Genomic DNA, 22,470 nt, shown 5'->3' with positions numbered 1-22,470 from the left:
TTCTTGGCTTCTATCAGGTTGTGACTCTATTGCCCCTCCCAGGCGAGTTTCTTCCAGACGGACCAACGACTCCAACCGCTGGTTCAACGATGAACTGAAAGCTCTGAAACTCACAGTCCGCCACGCCGAGCGAGCCTGGCGACGACAGTACTGTCCCACTCTCAAAGCCCAGTTCACCTCTCTCCTGTCGCTTTATAAAAAAACATTTTGACCACCAAAACGGACTATTTCTCCTTAAAAATCTTAGCAGCCGAGAACCAGTCCAGAGAAATTTTTTCTATTGTCCATAAGCTCGCTTATTCTGATAGAACCACCCTCAAACCCCTTCCGTCACAGTCTTTATGCGACTCCTTGAATACCTATTTCTTGGACGAAATCTCAAACATTAAAGCCAACATCCCTCCCCCCTCTCCATCTTTCGTTAATCCCTCCTGTCCCCCCCCCAGCGGCTCGGTTAGACTCACTCCCTCTCCTAACGGAAGAATCTTTCCTGTCCCTTCTTCCTTTGGTCAAATCAGGGTCCCCGCTTGACCCATGTCCCGCTCACATGCTCAGGCACATTTACACAACCTGTGCACTACCCCCGCTCACCTTTCTTAACAGCTCCCTCTCTCAGGGCGTTGTTACCCCAACTCTCAAAACAGCATTAATCCTTCCCATTCTTAAGAAACCTGGCGCCGACCCCTCAGCTCCCCTCAATTATCGTCCCATTTCTTTACTCCCCTTCCTAGGGAAAGTACTGGAGCGACACGTGGCCAGAGTATTAACCACCTTCGTGGAAAAAAAACGAGTATTAGCCCCTCATCAGGCCGGTTTTCGCCCCTCTCACTCTACTGAGGCTGTTGTGTTGTAGGTCCTCGACAACCTCAGAGAAGGCTTGGACACCAACCTCCCCCAAGCCCTGGTCCTCCTCGACCTCTCCGCCGCCTTCGACACGGTGGACCATTCCATCTTACTTTCCCGTGTCGGGGCGGCTGGGGCCGGCAGTTCGGCCTTGGTCTGGTTGTCCTCCTTTCTAAGCGATCGCACCCAAGCGGTGCGACTTCTCGGCCGAACCACGGAAGGTCCTTTGCGGGGTCCCTCAGGGCTCTTCTCTTTCCCCACTACTTTTAAATCTGTATATAGCCCCCCTCATCTTTCTTTGCAGCAAATGGAGGTTTCCGTATATAATTATGCGGACGACCTCCAGCTCATCTTCTCCCTTTCACCATCTTCTGACTCTAAGTCCAACTTCCAATCCACCATGATCTTCATCCGGGACTGGATGAATTACAACCACCTGAAACTAAACCCAGATAAAACCGAACTGGTCCTGACAGGTGGTTGTACCAGTCCTTGGTCCCCCCTCTTTTGGCCCTCTACCCTTGCCCCCCTTACCCTCGTCCTCCGTTAAAACCCTTGGTATCAAGCTCAACGATCAACTCACTTTGCACTCCCAGGTGAGCTCAGTGGTGTCCTCATCCTTTCTCTCACTCCGCACTATCCTCAAGGTCTCCCGCTTCTTCTCCTTCACTGCCCTAAAACTTATTGTATTAGCCATGGTCGTCTCCCGCTTAGACTATGGAAATGCCCTATATTGTGGCATGCCTGCCTATAGCGTACGGCGACTACAGCTGGTCCAGAACCAAGCCGCCCGCCTGGTTTTTAACTTAGTCAAATCACATCATGTCACCCCTCTTTTAAAATCATTGCATTGGCTCCCCATCCGTGAACGTTCCCAGTTCAAGATGGGCTGCATCACCTTCCAGGCCCAACTAGGTTCTGCCCCTGCTTTTATCTCGTCGGAGATTAATGCCTACACCCCCGCTAGGGAACTGTGCTCTTCCTCTCAACACCTGTTGACAGTTCCCCGTTTTCGTCGCAAAAAATGGGGAGGCTCCAAATTTTCCACACTAGCCCCTATATTTTGGAATTCTCTGCTGGATCACCTCCGATCCATAACCCAATATTCTGTCTTCAGAAAGGCACTAAAAACCTTCCTATTTCAACAAGCCTTCCCACAATAACTCCCCTCTGCTCCCCCTCCCGCCCTCTGAGGTATCAGCAGACTGTAGCGCCATGAAACCGCCAGGTGTACGCGCGCTTTAGAAATAATTTAAAACTCAAACTCAACACCGCCAAAAGGCAGTTCGAAAACATTTTATGAGAAATAGCCATACTTCTCAGGGTTTAACATCACTGATCCAGAAACGTTTTATTTTAGAATGTTAAATAAGACAGGAATGAAAAACATGTTGACAAATACTAAATTGATTTATTCTGAAAAATGTTATGAAAAAATGTCTACATTTGGTTTTGAATTTTGGAAAAACAACATTGAGACAAAAAACCATCTGGGGTAAAAAAGACTGGCAGGTACAAGGTTTAGAATCACTATTCAGAGCCTGCATGATCCCAGAACAGATAATATTCCTGAATGACACCATTCAACAAACCACCTGTCTTGGACTAGCCAAGATAAAAGACTTAAACAAACCGTCTACTCCAAAGCCCATACCTGATAGTAATAGCACTACAGATGTGGAGATAGACGTATCCCATGTTGTACACCAAAACAGAACAAATCCTGATTGGAGAAAATGGCTGATCTGGCCCACAGATACCAATAACTGTCAAAATAGATTCCTGAATAAAAGACAGGGGTTCAAACTGAACAGACCAGACCCAAGATATTCCCAGAGACAACATCCAGGGATAGTTGCAACATACAGTGTAGGAAAGCTATGTCTCGAATGACTACAGAAATCCACACTGTCTGAAATTAAGCAACACTTGACTTTACTTAAAGAAGGTGCTGACTTGCGAGATTTCATACTGGGACCTCGCAAACAGCGTCTAAAACGTTTCATATACGCCGGTATATACGCTGCTGAAAAAGTACGAGAAATTGATCGTATTCATTTGGAAAAATCACTGTAGTGGACAATGGGTTAACGACTCTGTCCTCCAGAATGTATTCACTGGACAGCATTGTATCATCTGCTATTGATATAATAGAACAGGATATGCTAATGTTACAACATGGCCAGTCCCAATTAAGTTCTATTGTACAGTTAGGCTGGACGTTGCAAAACCTCCATTCAGGCTACGTGCCATGGCGTCTAATAACACAACGTCATTATTTTCTATCTTTTAACCTTGCAGATAAACAAATCTCTTTGGCACAAAAAGGAGCAGACTATACGGTGCTGAGCATTGAAAAATTACCATTGACAATGTCAGAACGACCTGTCATTGAATGGATAATACATAGTACAATTACAATTCCGATAACGACTTTTCAGTTTCAGTATTGCCAAAAGTATATACCAGCAGGCCTGTATGAAAGGTTGGGTAAAGGATACATCAAGTCAACCTGGAATTTACCTTATACACATAGATGTTATAGTGAAGGGAAAAAAAAGAAGTATTTCTTAGTGGAAACAACTGTAAAAATTCACTAAGCGCTACACTTCTGTGTCAAGATATTAACTTGCATGGAGCCTGCGAAAGTTCATCAAACAACCTTTCAGGTCACTTGCATGGCACCCCTGCAACACAGATAGAGCCTTTTTTCAGACAGCTTTCCAACGGCAGCTACGTTATAATAAGTGACCACAGCTGTTGTGGCATGGTGCCAGGAATAGCCTATCTCGTGAGCGTTACTTCCAGGGTCATTTGCTGTATGCAAGTATTGTATCCAAACAGCAAACCAGACAAGGAGGCAGCAATATGGCCTTCTCTGAATATCTCTTCTATTCGAATTGATACTTTAAGCAGAATGAAGTCTATTCTTTTACAGACAACTGTGCCTTTAACCTCGTCCAAAGAGACGTATGATCTGCAAGTTGCAAGGACAGCGGCAGAGATACATACACTATTATCGACAAATTGCCCCGTGCATTTCGTAGAAATGTTAGGTCAAATCTTAAACATGTCAGATACCAGTGGCATCGCACATGTATTTAAGACAATTTTTTCGGGACTATTAGCACCCTTTGAAGCATTCCTGAACATCTTCCCGAATTTCGTGCACTCTGTGTTCGGCGGCCTGCCTCTTCTTTTGGGACTCGTAGCAGGAATTTTATTTTTGTTCCTTCTGCTCCGATATGGCAAGTCAAGTCACAGACAAAACCCAGGCAACAATGGAAGAAACGATCCTAGCGATAAGATACCGAGAAAGAATTACTAAGGTGCTCGGCTTGGCGAAGCTAAGAGATCTGAATACTACCTGGTTTCTCTCATTCAGACCAATCGGGCAAGATTGCATCTTACCTGTTCTACGATGCCTGCTATGCGGAGAAGAATGCGTGTTGGACATCTGTCTTACACTATCATCAACAGTACCTATGGATATCGATACTTTGCTTGGTTCGGTAACGGCTCATGCTACGTGTTGTCCCGAACGGTTACCTATTCTGATGACTGCATTCGTTGAGACTTCACCATTACGATTAGGTGATGGTGAGGTACGCGATGAAAGCGGCACACAGGTACAACCTTCTGTGAACATTGCTGATACAGACATCGATGATGGCAATGATTCTCACATTAGCACTATTTCTGCTTTTTCGAACTTGGTCGAACTTTCACCTACTGTTGTAGATGAATTCTTTGCCACCCTATCTGAGTTAATGTTCTCTCCTAACAACGAGAATAACTTTTGAGCACACAGCATTCCCTGAACTGTGAATTCGGCCTTCAGTTTTTGATAAACCGAACTGCTAGAAACTTTGGAACTAATTTTCTTCCCTGAAAGCAAAATAATTTTTTCCATTCCCAAAATTTTTTGGCACATGGTACACTGCTTAAGGTAGAACTATTCTTAGAGAACAAGATTTATATTATGAAATTCTAGAGACAATATTTTGACTCACTCTAGCACATGTACAATCTTGTATAAATATGTGATGAAATGGTCTCGACCTTCTCTTCTGTATTAAGAGCAATTTCATAAATGTAATTTTCGCAAATCATTCAGCCAACGTACCATATATGCATTAACTGAATGTTACCTCTGCTTGAAAACGTACAGTATGATACTCATCTTTCGTGTATATACCATTTCAAATGTGGTGGGTTGGAAAACGCATGCATCGTTATATGTTTAGTATTGCTTAGTATTTAGTAATGATGGACATGATACGTGGAGTGGGTGTTGTGAACGTATCTAGGACCCTATTTAAATATTCCCGATTCATGCCCTTTTGTGGTTATAACAAATCATATCCTTATAAATGCATAAGAATCATATCCATATTTAGTCATAGCCAATGGAGTCCAAATACGGCAAGGCTACTCCCATAGACTCCTAGAAAGTACAACGTGTTCTTTAAACAAACCACGCCTCCAGGAGCCCGGGAATTCCCCCTGCTTCTGTTTTGATTTGTCCAAGAACTCCTGGAGTCCTAAAAGAACTGCGAGTTCTTAGTGACGTCTTATGTCCAACCTTACGTCAAACTTGGCGCCTTCCAGGTATAAATATACCAGCATCTGCCTTAGCAAACACCCGGTGGTTTGGAGCAGATCGGCTATCTACTTACCCGACGCCCTGCTGGAAAACGAGTGCCGTAGGAAGCCGACCCTCCCATTGACGCACTGAGAGAGACGCTGTCTTTTCTCCTGCCGAGAAATCTAGCTCCGTTGTTTCCAGTCACCCTTTCGGGTTGCTGGGAGATCGAGTCCTGAGAAAGAGAAACAAGACCTCCTTCATTCTATTACCAAGGTACAGAGCTGATTAGATCCTTAGAGAATTCTTGATTCAGATTCTTGGCAAAACTATATCTCACTTACTCCTTCCCACATACTAGGCTTAGGTTAGGTACACCGAGGTAGGCGTATTTTAGAAACACCAGTTGAGTACGTTTAGTCAACTTTTATCATTGTATGTATTTTATCCGTTTTAAGTATCTTATGGCTTAGAAACCATATAAATGCTTTTACAGTATTATTTCATAATACTCCTTTTACTGTACGTACTTTACTTTATGACAAGTATTGCAATTTTGGCAATTCACTTCTCTTGCATGAGAAAGAAGACTGTTCAGTAAATAACCACTTTTATTGAAAACGCCAGTCTCTCTATTTCTCTGCGCTTCTGGTGAAACTAAGCATGCACGATTGACTGAGTAAAATAGTGGTCTATTGTTTCCGCGACTCTGGAGATATACTCCTTATTCTGGAGGGAGCAAAGTTGTCATGTTTATGCGGTTGTCAGAAACTAATCCCTTCTTGTCTATTCAGGAAAGTTAACACCTTCCTGGTTACTCGAGAAAGTTTCTAATGACCTCTGAGCTAGCTGGCATTCATAATTAAGTCTAACATATTCAGTAGAGACCCAGTCGATCTCAGTCCTACGTCGAAACTACCGTTTATGTTATTCCAATGCGCAGAGCCTATTGGGAATATAGGAACTACACTACAATATCATACCCATAATACTGCCTAATACAATATCATGAAAGTACATATATTTACTTTCCTAAACCACACATAAATCTTAAAGATAAATGGATCGAATAAGAACATGCATTAATCTATACTTCTCTTTTTATATAGTTACCTTTTTGATACTGTAGAAGTCTATATTCTGGATACCGTATTTTGGCAGGATGATATTTAACATTTGACAATTTCAGTAGAACCCGATATATAAGAGGGGTAACTAACCGCAATGTCAGGAAAAGATTAATCATAATAAAATACCTCCAAGTGACTAATGGGAGTCACAGCAGTCCACAGGCACAAAGGAAATACTAAAAGCTAGAAATCTTCACAATACAGTATAAATTATCATTGAAGGAGCAATTTAAATAGGTTTTAGATTTTCAATCCTTTTGTTTTAATACATCAACATATCAATTTCTCAAGAAACATTATTTTTTATTAAATATGCACTTTTCATTTTGGGTTGGCTCTCTCAGACAATTTTGCCTTTGTTTCTGCAAAGTAACCTTCTAAATATGGCTAGTGTAGACCACCTGATTTATGTGCAGTGCTCCGCTTCATGGAGTTACTTCCAGGGAACTGGCGAATTACCAGTAGCTCCCGAGCTTCCCCTTGAAAAGCCATGCATTAGAACAACATTGTTCAAAGGGATGTACAGGTGTTCAACACCGGAAAGCGGTCAGTTAGGGGCAGAGGAGTCCCCATAAACATATAAAGATCTTGGTCATGCATGACATATCATGTTTTGGATTTGATAACTACTTGTGGAAATCCCACGATCATCTTCACATAACCATTTTGCATTGGCCTTAATTTTACTTCTGTGTTGTCTCCTCTTTGAAAAAAAGACACATTTAGAACTTATTGCTTCACTGCTGCATTGCCTGCCAGGGTTTTGTGGCCCCACCTGCACCCGCTGTATATACTGTACCATCTTCTGTTTTGTATCTAGTATTAAAAAAAAAGACAAAGCAGTGCCCTTTACTAATTTTCTTTAAAAACTTTATATTGTCCTTATGCGTACATCTAGAGTTGACACAAGGGTCTTTGACCTTTGCTCATGTGGTCTATTTATTATTTACTTTTAAGTGTATTTACCACTGTGTGAGGCACTTGATTTCTCGTATTCCTTACCCATATCACATTGGTATGTTAATCAGTGGCATATTGTTTTGTCTTTCAGTCCACGTTCCTCAGCTTGATGACCTCCACGGCCAGTGAGGCAGCCTCGTATGAGTTCACAACTCTCACCTGTATTCCAGGAGTCATTGAGGTAAGCTGGAATCATCTCTTTGGGTTTCTGCATTCAAGGTACAGCTGCCACAGTTCTCTGTACATGAAAGCAAAGGAGGGCTGTGACAATTGCATGAAGAACATATGATGCATTGAGTGGTCAACACAGTTGCGCTATTACAAAAAATATGACACAAGCTGTGAATAATGAACATTTGGGGGGAGGCGAGGAGGGAAGTGGAATGAGAGGCTGTTGGTGGGAGTCATGCATTCAACAAAGTATGTTATGATCTAAAAATGCTCAGTTGAGAACTGTAAATCAGTACTAAGTGCACCCTGTTGTAAATTTTGTGGATTTAAAATGTAAAAAAAAGATTTAAAATAGAAAAAAAGGTACAGCTGGTGTCTCCTTATTTAGGATATCGGCTCGCCCTAAGGGAAAGGGATTTGAAGAAAAACAGAAGTGATACATAAAGTTGTACTCTTAGAACATCTTGAATATTTCGCTCCAACTATAGCTTTTAGTCCATACATCAGAGCAGCAATCCCTTGAAAGGTTGTTTATTCCTCGCTTCTTGATTAAGGCTTCCATTTTTACTGATTCTTACAGATAAATGCAGACCGAAAACAATATATTTCCCGTCTGTATTTATTTTTAAAATCTGAAAAATACTGAAAATTGTGCTTCTTGTGAGTGACTCTCCTTGTTGTCCTTCATGAATTCCAGACCAACTGCTAAGCAGATAGACACCATTAGGATGCAAAAACAGAGTGAGATTCCTTAAAAACAGGCATATGTTAACATATATTTGTATATACTGGTAATATTTACCTGTCGGTGTAGTGTTTTGCTATATTTGGCTGCTTAATTTGGTAAAATGTGACTGGCATCATAGTATGACTACATGTTTATCAGTTAAATGTGGAAATATACAAATTTACTAAAAAAAATGGCCAAAAATCAATATAAATAAATACAGGAGGAATTGTTAAAAACAATTAATACAATAAAACAGGGTACCCTATTCTTGATATGTTGTATAGATCTTCCAATCAGTGTTGCCAGGTGCTTCAGAGATTGTTATTGGAAAGATAGGTGATAAAGATTTACTAACCCGCTGGGTCCTCATATCTTTATTTCAGTACAAAGGGGCGAATATTCAGCTTCTCGATCTCCCAGGAATCATTGAAGGCGCTTCACAAGGTTAGTTATAGAGTTGTATTTCTCCTTTTTCAGCTCTGCTGCTACTAAAAATGGTAATGGCTGGCACTTCATCTCCTCAAATATCACTATTTCTGAGGTTTGCTTCTTATAACAGACATAAACACCCACTTTCCAATTGCCATACTTCTATCCTTTCCATGTGCCCTCATCACTCCAGTCTTGTTTCTGAGCTAGCCACACTATGGAAACTGCAGTCGCCAATGATTCCCACGTTGTTACCTCAGCCACCAAAATTGCATCTCCTTATATTCTAAAATTTATGTTCAGCATTCAACCCAATTAATTTGTCCAATCTTGTATCAATTCTTGCCACTTAGTCTCTGACTTTACTGTAAAATAGGTATTTTCTTGCTTCCTAAATCTTTCACTTTTTTTTACACTCCTTCTTGCCACCTACCACTATACTTCCCCGGCCTGTAAATATCTCCCCCCCCAGTATATGGTCTCTTAATTCTTCCTCTGTATAGCCTTAATAATATCTACTTTTTTTGCTTTTCATATAATTTATATGCTAACCACTAAACTATATTTCTCCTTACCACCTCTGTCTCCTCCTCCGTTTGTCTGGTATTTTGACTTGCTGATTAGCAGACGGCCCATGGTTTTCAGCCAAATTCTGCTAAAAAAGAGATTTTATTTTCAGCAGCGACTGCTGCACTATGACCCTTGTTTTGGCCAGTCCCCCTTAAGCATTTGAAAATTGGACCCTCTCCTTCACCTGTCATATCTCTCGCCTGCAGTCTTGTCATGAGTACACCCCCCTCTATAACAATCTAAAATTCATCCTACCCTATGACTTGTTCTCTGGACATTTTGTTAACTTTACCACATGGATTCTAATTAACCTCTGCATGCATGCCCCCACTTCTACATTCTAACAGGCTGTGTGGCAGTCCTTGAAGAACACTGTCCATTTTACCCACTTAAGTCTTGTGTTCGGCATGATACATGGCACAACTCAATGAATTTCTCACACACTTGCCATTTAAAATCACATTTGCAATGTGTTATTAGCTGCCATAATCTTCTTTCGAACCTAAATCATCAGCACCCCCCCCCCCCCACACACCTTTCCAATGGAAACCAATTATGTGCTGTTATCTCTCTCCTGTATTCAATACAGCCCTGAATTCCCATGTAATGATTAAGGCTCCCAATTTTCCATTTCTACAGATAAATACAGGCAGAAAACCATCTACTTTCCTGTCTATTTATTTTTACATATGTATAAATCATGAAAATGGGTTTACTCTTAGACTACTCTCTCTATTGTCAGTCATGAGTGCTAAGTCAATAGCGTTGCAGATTGTCAGCTTAGAAAGGTGAAAAATTTAAAGGTTATCCTAATGTAGCTTAAATAACTTCAGCAGTACAGCTGTTTCAGCTGTTATACAATGCAAATGGTTTCAAATGACTGCCTTGTCCTGTAAATGGTTAAACTCAATTGGACATTCAAACATGAATAAAGATTTTTCGGTTAAATAAATCTGGAGATATACCTATTGCAGCTTCATTTTTTGCACTAAACGCAAACTAATACAGATCAAATATGCTCAAAATAAATATGGATAAATACGAACGGAAATGTCAATAAATACCAAGAAATCTGTAGCCCTAATAATGATGCTTGAAAAACCATTTGTTGTGTAAAGCATTGCTCTTTTAAGAGGATACTCATTTTAAATAAACTTAAAACAGTAAAATAGCCGAAGGATATACAACTTTATAAAAAAAAGCAGGAATGTTCACCAGTTGAGGCATGTTGCATACAGTGTATGAAGTCAGGCTTACTTTCTCCGGTGGCTGTAGCCATGGCTTGTCCTACAGATGTGTTTCATAAGCAGATAGTTGGGACTGAAGGCTACAAGGCTTTTTGATCAACTCAAATTGAATACATGGTTAGAAACTTTGGCATTTCCTTTCTGCCAGTCTTTGTGATATACCATTGCTCCTTCTCTGCAATATTACTATTGACTGTCCTCACGCAGTGTCACTGATGCTTATCCTTGTTTACAGGCAAAGGCAGAGGTCGTCAAGTTATAGCTGTGGCTAGAACTGCAGACGTGGTCATCATGATGCTGGATGCCACCAAAGGAGAAGTACAGAGGTCAGTGTCTAAAGAGGATGTGCTGGAGCTGGAACCATTGATTGCATGTGGAATGCTCCTGGGGAGCTTGGGCAAAGACATTGATTGGCATGATGCATCTGGGGCTGTGTGCGCAAAATAGGCTAAGGCATACAGTAAAGTTTGTGGCACAGTTTTTACCAATTCAAGCAATATGTACTGCTCAGGTGGACACCGAGAAGTGACAGACGTCTTTTTCATGGTAAAAGAATGGTGTTTACAGTGCAGAGAATCAAGAGCAGTGTTGAATTATTTTAGTTTTAGATAGCAATAATAAGTGGGTAATGTTGGTGCAATTTAAAGTGGGTGATGTTGCTGCAATTATTTTAACAGTAGGAGTACCTAAACATAACATTAAAACGAGCACAATAGCGCTCTCTGAAAACATTTATGCCATTGGCACACTGGTTCAAAGTGTGTTAAGGGGAAGCATGCAAGATGTTTTACTGTAGCTAGCCAGGTTTCAAAGGGGAAAAGACGCCACCAGTAAATGATTACTATTCCCGCCGTGGCAAAGGATTCCCAATCGGTAATTGTATTTGATCACACAGTTTAGCTTGTCAGTTGCTTATTGAAAAGCATTACCCATTGAGTAGAATGGAAAAAAGATACGTTTTTCTGGGCAATTGGTTTGACTTAATCTACATTTGAACTTTAAAATTCATAATGACTTTTCTTTGATCAGATGTTTCTCAGACCTCTGTTTACAATGAAAAGAAAGGGAACCTTTGCCTTCTATGTGAAGAACATGCTTCCATCACGAGGTGTGATTTTATTTTAACCTTATTCGTATTTATTGCTTACAGTGATAGCCATGTGTTTTTTTTAAATGCAGTTATTTATTTCAGTCTTGACATAGCACATCCTGTGCATAAAGCCTGGGTACCAAAGTGTACAACGAGGGTCAAAGGTGTTAGAAAGCAATCCCTCTTGACTGTGTGCTACCTGCACAATTATATTGTGCACTCTGCGCTCTAGAAGATATAGCTGTAGTTTTAAGGGTGGCGTGTTGTGGGATGTAACGGAGTCGCTGGTAGCTGATGTCAGACTTTTTGCTTTAGGTTGATCGTGTTGTCCTGCACACTACCAAATACGCCCATTTACCAGTACCCTGAGATGCATGTCCCCGTGGGTAGCGTCCCCCAGCAACATTGTAAAGGAATTGCCCCTAATCCCAACCCTCACTTAACGCCAATCAAGTTTATGGCTTGCTTGAGGAAATCCTCATTCCTAGATGATCTCTTGAACTGTAGGAAGGGCCTTATAACTTTGTTTGATATCAGGGCAGCTCTCCGATTGCTGTGTAGAAGCAAGGCACCCAGATGCCTTTTTCAATGACATGCAAGTGCACCAGCGAATAGTTAAATGTCTGAAGGGGCCTTTCAATATGGAAAAAGCCTTTAGCATGCAGGTTTGAGAGTACATATGTGCAGTGTTATACCATCAACTATGGACTGGCGGTCGTGAATTAGATTTACCCTATGTACACACATCCGGTGGTGCAGATGCACACAGTTTGAGTGATTTTTGTCCCAGTGCAGTGTAAAGTGTGGCACCTCACAAGGGTTTGTCGCCCCTTTCACCCTTGTTATTGTTGTGTAGGGAGCGGCTGGCTTTTCTGGTTCAGACATTGGGGTTTGGAAAGGGAATAGAAATATGGATGGTCAACACATCATCTCGCAATACGAGTCTGATGTACTTCTGTACATCTAGTATTCCATGATGTACTTTTTGCCGCGAGGATGGTATACTTTATTTGCCAACTATCTTGACTCCATGTGAACTAGAAGTCAATATTCTTTTCCCATGAAAGTGCCATAAGTTGAAGATGCTCACGGTAAATTGCCTAATGCTTGAAGGTGAGCCACATCCACATTTCAATATGTGGGTCTGTGGGTTTACCACTCTGATGCAGGTCTTTTTTCTGATCCTATTGCTTATTATGCACACAGATCTCCAATTTAGTGTCTGTGTAAATGTCTTAAGGATCCATAGTATTGGTAGGACAAAATGGACTGACACAAGTGTGCCTTGTCTGACAAGTCTGTTTAACCCAGTAACCCTGCACAAATGTGATGTCCCCACACCCCCAGCGCCTTGTGACCCTTACGGGTGAGTAGTCGCGCTTAACAATCGCCTGATTTGATTTTTAGTCGGCTTTTGATGTCCTGGGAGGACAGCGACTGCATAATACAGTTTGGTTCTGGAACTAGAGACATGTGGGGCAATGCATACACTGTTAATCCTGGGCATTTGCCAAAGGCAATAACTTTACTATACTGGAAGTTTCTCGGGATGGGAAGCGTTACTCAGCAAGATGCATGGTGAGGTGACATGCGCATCGATTTTTGGCTGCAAAAGAACAGAATAAATATAGCATATAACATAAATGTCACATAACTTGAGGTTTAAAGTTTTTTATTTACTGCTACAATGGTGTTTAACTCATCCCAGCTCCTTAGAAATGTATAGAGAATGTTGCCCAGATGTAGAATGAAAGACACACATGTTTTCACGTGATGTAGGAGTGCTTTATTCAGTCGTCCTGATCAAGGCTGCCAGACGAGGTCTCTGCCCTTTGAGTGCCATTGAACTTGCACCATTTAGAAGTCTTTCTCTTTGATCTACTCTGGCATCCCTGGAACGTGAGACAGGAGTATACATTCATTGACCCAACATTTCTGTTATCAAAATGTGAGACTGACATGGTTTGGAAATCTGCTAATGCCTCACAGCCTCAAATGTAATGAGTGACGTTAGTAGTTGAGCTATGATGAATTGTACAGCACTTAAGGCCCTCAGTGTCCAGACAGAAGTTTCAGACCTTAAGGACCAGAATGGGTTGTAAGTAGGGACTATATCATTGAGATGATTTAAACACATGCTATGTACTTAATCCTCAAAATTGTTCAAGAGTAGTCTAGTCATTAAAGGTGTGAGTGCAGTGAAGAATAAGCGAACATCATGTTTTTTAGACATTTCATGAATACTTTTATTTTAAGGTTACAGAATCTGTCAGTAGACCCTTTTCCTCTACGGAGCCTTTTCATGATCCAGTGTTAGCGATTATCCACATCTAATTCACATCTGAACTTTTCCCATCCATTGTGAAGAGCGGCTTTTGCGTCTTTGCTCATATCACATCCTAAGCTCTAATTCACTGTCATTCTCTGCAGGGAGTTACTGGAAAAGGAGTTGGAATCTGTTGGAATTCGGCTGAACAAACCAAAACCGAACATCTATTACAAGGTAAAAATATTATGTTGGGCACCGTTGAATGCTAATTGTTTTCTATCTCACTGAGAATAAAAAGGTTTATGCTGACTGGTTTAATTGTTGAAAGATGGATTACAAGTTGGTATATACCTCTTGTATATTTGTAATAACTATTTCAATATTAAAAAACCTAAACGTTACATGAAGTTGTTTTTTGGCTGTAATAATAGAGATCAATAAGAAAAGTTACTAATACAAATGAATTGATATATGCTGCATCCCCTGAATGTTTTCAGTGGTGATTGAGTTGAAACAATTGAAGGGACTCCGTGTGTATTGTATTTTTGATCTCCTTTCACTGCTAAATCTTGAACTCTTCTTGATTCATATGATACGAGTCTCTTTCCTTCAGGCTTCACAAATCCTTGCATCATATGTATTGACCCATGCCAGCCACACCAATTTTAGTAATGTCTGTTCAACAACCACAAAAGAATAGCCCTAGTATAAGGAAATACAGGTAAACGCTACAAGTAACTGTCACACTACATAAACCATGTACACACTAAAATCCACACCTTTGTGAACTAATTATTATACCTTAGTAATCTGCAGGTCAAAAACAGAGATTTCTTTTTTTTTCTTTTTTTTTTTACTATTTTGTGAATATTCTTTAAAAGGTCAATCATTTATTAATCCACTTTGTATTGGAAACAAATTGCATACATACATACTTTAAAATCCCATAAATCGTTATTTTTGGAGAAATATAAAACAATGAAAATAAACATTAAAAACATTTATGTACGTGCTACAAAAGTCAATCATCAAAAGTGATCCAAATGGTATCTTCATACTGGTATTAGGTCATGAGGCAGTACGTAGGGTATTAAAAACAGTGTCCCACAAATTGGGCTGTAGATGTAGATAGTCACTTTCTTCAGGACATAGAATTTTTTTTTCAGCTAGTAGTTGGAGACATCTAGTATCATCAAATAACAGAATTATATAAACATGCAAATATAAAGAAACATTCATATGACAGTCTATAAGCACATATATACAGATCATCATTATTATTAATGTAGACCTATATGCTCATTTTATTGGTGAGCTCATGTACCGTAAATATGAATACATATATACAAACTTTCTTCACTGATGCAGAAATGGACAATTAATCCCATGTTAATTCTAGCAAATAGCAATTTGTCTAGCACTTAACATTGGTAACATAAATAGATATACTTATAATGCAATTGTTTTTTTACATAAAACCATTACTATTAGAAGAGAGAATATTCAATTAATAAGTCTTCATATAAAACATATAGTTGTTGCAATGTCACATAGTTAAATATTGCAAACCTCTCAGTTGCATCGAAGGTCAACATTCTCTGCAGATTTATCAAACAATCCTAGTCCGTTTTTCTAAGCTTTCTGATCATTGCGGGGCTCATGCATAACTGTATCCCATGTTGTCTTTTACCTCAAGTTATTGAAAAAAAAATATCAACAGAAATGTTGACATTTAAAAAAATCTCCATTGGAAATTTAACAGAAATGCTCCATTACTCTAACCCATACACGTAGGCGTTCATACCTTAAGGTATGTCATACAGAAAAGGTGGCAGCGGTTTCAAACAGTGCAGCCAGCACCTCTGTTGTTTTTGCAAATGTAAACACTCAATATGTTTTAGGGCGTGCTCGTTGCAAATATTGTGCCTCCCACAATATTACTTAGTACATTGTGAAAGATCCTGCAAGCACATAAATTGTACACTTTTAAATGTGCTATGCTCTGCTGTATGAATTTATACCATAACCCCTTAAGCGTGGCACATAATTCGCCGCTGTGCGGACTTTCCATGCGCGGGCGGGGCCGCGTCGGCCAACGGAGGTAGTGCTGGCGACGGCCTTGGCCGACGCACGCAACAAACGGGTTAATGTATTTAAGGATGTCTTCCAAGAAGGATTTCTTTACAGCTATTAGATGTTATTCAAGCTTTCTTTCATATTATGAAACTCTTATACTCAAATGGAAATAGAATGCTTCCAATAAGATTAGAAGACAAACCCGTGTCAAACTACCACTCTTTTTGTAGTTGAATTAAATAAAACTCTGCTTGCGGGCAAGATGAACATTCATATGGGGACAGAAAGAAGCTTACATAAAACAGTACTCTATTTGTACGGTGGCAGAGCGAGGTACTTCTAATCGATATGTACGCTTATAGAATTGGGAACCTGCCGAGTTGGTTACTTGTTGAAGTCACCTTGTCTCACATGCAATGTTTAATAAACTGTCGGCCTGTAGTACATGGACAGAGAATTGATGATATAATATTATTTGTTCCACAGTAAGGAATGTAAGTCCGTTATTACTTCCTTTCACCTAGCTCCACAAAATAACTGACCAGTGCTGCCTCGGTAGCATGGGAGGAACCACAGTCAAAAGTGTTTTTTTGTACTGGGTAAACTATACTATGTGGCTTGAGAGGCCCTTTCTTTTTCTGTGATGTGTACGTGTTTCTCTTATGTTCTTGTTTCTGCATAATGCAAAAAAAGTGGTCTTTCCAACTGCCAAGAAAAATGTTTTTAAAATATGCCACTTAGAATTTATCAAATTTCTTAATGTATTGATAATGTGGAAAGGAGAATACCGCAAACTATTTTATCCTGCGTATCTCTGTTGATCTTGGATACAAACATAAAATCCTGGCTGCAGTATGTACAACTTTTGTAGGGACAGTATAACTAGAATATCCTCTTATCAGCCGTTCCTCTTTCAAAAGCTTTCCATGTTTTAAGTAAGTGTGCATGGCTGTACAGTACCTTTTTATAAGGTGGGGTAACTGTTCTGATGGGGGATGCTGCCTTTGAGATTTGGGATGAAAGCTAGTATAGAGGAACTAATTATTTCAGGAGGTAGGTTTGGTAAATAATTCTGCATACATTCTGAATTCAACCTTGTATATTCAGATGTCTAAGAATTAATTACTTTTTCTTAGTTTGGCTGTAAATTGAAGGTTATTCAAACAAGTTCTGAAAACCAGAACTTCTAGTATTTCAATATCACCGGTCAAGATAAAAATGGTGTCCTCTAGACCAGGAAGTCACATTCTCAGAGAGGAGGTCTACTTCATTGTAGATGTTTCTGCTCAAATGGCCCCATGTATAAATAAGATCACTATCTTCAGGACACATGTGCACCGACACAGGTACCCTGAAGCGGTTCATAGAAGCAGTCTTTAAACTTAACAAAATTACTTTTAAGGACCAGATTCCGCACGGTCTACCCCAGAATGTCCCGGAATATCAAAATCTTGCTGATTACTATTTGTTCAGTGGCATGTATTGCCCTATCTTAAAAGATTCACTGAAGGAGTGGGTAGTGAAATATTTGCTGGCCATAAGAAAGCAAGATTCAACATATTCAGTTGCCCATTATTTCAAATACTGGCATCCAAATAAACCAGGGTTATTAATTCATTTTTGGAATAGATGGTATTCTAAGAAATCCCAGAGGGCAGTGGAGATTGTACCTAGGCTCAGAGTACATTAGAATCGAGATATCTCATAGACTTAACACCTTCGACGGTGATGACGAGCTCAGCTCGTCATGAGGTACACCTCTCGTACGCTCATGACGAGCTGAGCTCGTCATGAACCGCGGGATTTTCAAATCTTCAGCGCACAGCGGGAAAATGCGCCGCACCGATGCGGTTAAAAAGCAAAAATCCTGCAGGCATGAATAATGAAAAAAAATGTGGGTGAACATCTGAACTGTAGGATTTTTCATACATGAGGCTTAAGCCTCAAGTGGCACCAGTACTTTCATGAGAAATCAAGTGTTGTTTAGAATTGTGTTGTTATGATCCACAGGAGCCACTGGTAGACCCCAAAAGACTAGGGTATAACTGTCCAGCGCAAGAGTATATTATGGGTAGGGAAAAAGGTGGGCTCGTAACTCTATTGTCTGTCAACTTCCCAGTACGTGTGAAATCCCATTCTATTGTGGGATTCCATTCACAAATACTATGGTTGGAACAAAGAGGGGGCCGTGACACCTTGTTAATTAATCACTACAATAATATGTTTGACGCCATTAGTACCCATTTTATAAATGAACTTGAGTCAGCTGTCAGGAAAATTTGTAGGGATATTCATAATCCTTATGATATTGTCTGGGGAGGGGATTTTAATATTCGAACCTGTCCCTACTCATTCACAAATGTATGTGGGTTTGATGGGGTTAATGGGGAGTATCGGGCCCATTTTATTCATACACCCTAAATTTTGATTTGTTAATCATTCAACCTGCTGTGGATAAAGAGGGTAATATTGTGCCGACTTTCGTAGGGAGGAACGCCGCCACCGTTATAGATCATCTGCTGATCTCGGTGCATATCGCTCCACTCTGTGCCGTTCCTACCATTGTTGATTTTGGTTTTAGTGATCACAATGCCATTACTATGTCGACTTCTATCTGGGGGACTATGCCCACACTTAAGCGTAGAATTATTGATGAAATTACCCCTTGCAGGCAAAATGGTATTAGGATCAAATGGTGTGGGGATAATTCTGATAAATTGTTGCGGAAAATAGTGGGAGCTGGTTCTGAAGAGTTATTCCGCTGCCTTGATGATGATGCTGCCCCTTGGTGTATTATCGCCGATTTCGAAAAACTCGGCGAAATAATTAAAAGGTCCCTCACCATCACTAAGGGTATATCAAAGAGGGCATCGGTAGGTTGGTTTGACAGAGCCTGTACAAACTCATTACAAGAACTAAAGAGGGCACTGTCAAGCCACCCTAGAAACAGGGAAGCCGTTATACATCTCAGGGCAAGCTACAAAAACCAGCTAACCCGTAGAAAACAGGAGCTTAGGGAGGAAGCTTGGGACAACCTGACTAAAGTGGCAGAGCTGCGTGACAGTAAGTTATTCTGGAGTACTGTTAACAGCCCATTCCTCCAAAAGGAGGAATTTCCAGTTTTAACAGCCCAGGTTAGTGAGGACAACTGGGTCCAATATTTTACAGGAATTTTCGATCCTGCCAGAGAGGATCATGATAGTTCAAGTGCTGTTATCTTAGGATCTATACAACCTCTGGGGATTACTCTTTCTGAAGTTGATAATGCTATCCGCACCAGCAAGGGGGGGAAGGCCTGTATAAGACCGATACGGCGCTTTGGTGCCCCCTCCTGACCCAGGTTTTTAATGCCTCCGTTAGTGATAATACACCTTCCACATGGAGTGAGTCCATAGTTTTGCCGATTTATAAGAAGGGCGATAGAGGTGAGGCCAAGAACTACCGCCCTATCTCCCTTCTGGATTCTTTGTTAAAAATTATGAGCAGGGTCCTACTGTTACGACTTGAGGAATGGGCTGAAGCCAATAATATCCTTGCGGACTCCCAATTTGGTTTCCGTAAGGGTCTCGGGACTATTGAGCAGTGCATTAATTTAGATCTTATCATTGGGAAATATACCAAAGCTAAGCAAGGCTCTTTATTTCTCTGCTTCGCAGACCTCTCTAGTGCTTTTGATCTGGTGGATCATACTCTCCTATGGTCCACCTTACTCGAAATGGGATCCCCAGCTGCTATAATTCACTTCTTAGCCAGACTATATAACAAGTTGTCAGCACAGATTCGCTTCGGCCTAGCGGGGGAATGTACGAAGAAGATTAAGGTTAAATCCGGCATTAGGCAAGGTTGTTTCTTGGCCCCCTTACTCTTCTCCCTTTTTAGGTCGAGGTACTATCCGGTTCTGCCAAAGGCAGAACTGGAAGTAGAGAGATCTTATGTTCCTTAGAGGGGCTCTTTATCCCGCCTCTAATTTTGGCTCTCTCCCATTGGCTGGCTTCCTAAATGGAGGCCAGCCATTGGAGGAGAGAGCCGTCACTCCAAATAGGCTCCGTCCTTTTCGGATTTGGAGGTGTGTTCGGTGTTCCTCTTTCCACTTTCTAGCCACGCCCACCGAACACGCCCCCAAATCCGAAAAAAAGACGGAGCTTGCCGGCCGCCATTTTGTTTTGTTCGCAATGAAGGTGAGCCTCGCTGTCCTCTTGTGTTCACTTTGTTCTGTCTTTAGCCTCACCGTTGCTGTCTTTGACCACCTCTTTTTCTTTTCCTCTTCCCTTGCACGTTATTTGACCAGTCTCGTGTTCGGTTTGCCTTTGTGGCCGGCAGGGCACTATTTTACTTAACTCGTTGTATTTTATCACAAACTGCAAGGGCAGGTGTCGAATAAATGGGAATATAGGCTTGACCATTGAGCGCTGGGAGCGCTTTACTTTTCCGTTCGCGGCTGCCCACGCCGCTTTTTGCCGTTTTTGAGTCCCCTGGCAGGTGCCCACCCTGCCAGGGACCGTGCGCTGTTTCTTGACTAGCGAGTGCCCACCTCGCTGTATAATCTAATGAAAGCCGGTGCCCACCCGGCATTGCCCCGCTCAGTGCTGCCTTCATTTGCCCCGTAATTCACTGAATCCTGAGAGCAGCGCGGCCCGGAGCCTGGAGGCTCGCCCAAGGGGCCGCGCTGCAATTGGCTGCCCAGCCGGAAGCCAGGCAGCACGAGGGCGGGACTAGCGGACAACCGGAAGTCTAGGTGGCTTCCCCCCCGGGGCTCCGAGGAGCAAGGAAGAGCCCCGGGGCTTACCGGCAGGAGAGTGCTGGGTCCGCCAGCAAAGCCCCACCCGCGGCACCAGAGGAGAAGCCAAGGGAGAAGAGAAGAGCCGCCGGGCAGAGGAGATGCGCTGCTCCCTCCGAGCCTCCGCAGGAGTCCACAGAGCCCGGTGAGTGTAGACGGGCAGGGGGCACTCCTTCAGAGAGTCTGAGAGGCTCGGGGGCAGAGTATAAGATAGAGCCCAGCGAGGCTCCAGTATCTTGGGGGCATTTTGTTGTCTAAGAGCCCACGAGGCTCAAGAAGGCGCCACAGTTCTGTCAGAGCCCCGAGAGGCTCGAGGAGGCGCCATTGGTTTTAAAAGCCCACCAGGGCAAAGGCGGCATTTTGTATGTAGAGCCCCGTGGCTCACCGCCTGCATTGCTTAATTAGAGTCCATAGAGGCTCTGGGGTGCCACAGTTGTTCGTAGGACTTGTGTTGTATTGTCTAACTGAACTCGTTGTATTCTATCACAAACTGCAAGGGCAGGTGTCGAATAAATGGGAATATAGGCTTGACCGATGTAAAACCTGGCACTGGGTCCGGGGACATTTACAGCCGTGCTCCCTGCAGCTAAGTCTGTTTTGACTTAAATTACACTAGTAATCGTATGTTATTAAAACAGCTAGTTACGTCTCTAGCTAGTACTAATGGTCGAAGCGTTGTTTTTGAACGTACTGAAGCCATAAGCATCACATTTGCCATTTACGATGTAATGTGCCTGAAGGTGAGAGATATGTAATACAATCCCTTGACAGCTATGAAAAACATAGGGCCACAAACCGCTTCACAGCCTTGCCTCCGAGCTGTGAGCGACATGAATTCATGAATGCAATTGCACAACGCTGTGCTGCCTCAAGGCGCTGTGTGGTAGGAGAAGTGAAGGTGGTGAGTCACAAATGGATCAGAGAAGCGGAGTTGTTTCCCTGCCCCCTCGCTGTGCTTGCTGCTCTGTGTGTGTATGTGGCTCTGTATGTGTGTCTGTGGGTGATGCACTTTGTGTGTGTGTGACTCTGTGTGGGTGGGTCTGTATGTGTGTGTGTAGTTGGCTCTCTCTCTATCACTACCTCACTCTCTCTCTCCCTAACACTACCTCCCTCTCTCTCTCACTAACTCACTCTCTCTCTCACTAACTCTCTCTCTCTCTCACTAACTCACTCTCTCACTACTTCACTATCTCTCTCACTACTTCACTATCTCTCACTACTTCACTCTCTCTCTCACTACTTCACTCTCTCTCACTAACTCACTCTCTATCTCACAGCATCACAATCTCACTACCTCACTAAATAACTCTTTCAATACCACATTACATCACTATCTCTACATACATCACTCTCTCACTACATCACTCTCTAACACACTACCTCACAACTTTACTCTCTCTCTATCTCACTACCTCACTCTATCTATTTCTATCTCACTCTCACTACCTCACTATATCACGACTCACTCCCTCAAAAATTCACTACATCACTCTCTCACTAACTCACTCTCTATCTCACTACCTCACAACTTCCCTCTCTCTCTAACTCACTACCTCACTCTCTCTATCTCACTACCTCACTCTCTCTCTTTCT

At 41.7% G+C, this 22,470-nt stretch overlaps 1 protein-coding gene across 1 annotated transcript in view; it reads left to right on the top strand.

Annotated features, from left to right (window-relative positions):
* Window positions 1-22,470, top strand: part of DRG2 (developmentally regulated GTP binding protein 2) — a 100,484-nt gene that overhangs the window by 40,524 nt on the left and 37,490 nt on the right. Inside the window, exons 3-6 of the mRNA XM_078665188.1 lie at window positions 7,610-7,699; window positions 8,803-8,863; window positions 10,901-10,991; window positions 14,186-14,258. Coding sequence (XP_078521314.1) covers window positions 7,610-7,699; window positions 8,803-8,863; window positions 10,901-10,991; window positions 14,186-14,258 — 315 coding nt within the window. The remainder of the gene's footprint in view (window positions 1-7,609; window positions 7,700-8,802; window positions 8,864-10,900; window positions 10,992-14,185; window positions 14,259-22,470) is intronic.

This window comes from Lissotriton helveticus, chromosome 10 (genome assembly GCF_964261635.1).
Source record: "Lissotriton helveticus chromosome 10, aLisHel1.1, whole genome shotgun sequence".
NCBI classification, from domain to species: Eukaryota; Metazoa; Chordata; class Amphibia; order Caudata; family Salamandridae; genus Lissotriton; species Lissotriton helveticus.
Note: the sequence above shows the minus strand (reverse complement) of the source record. Positions and strands in the feature narration are given on the sequence as shown.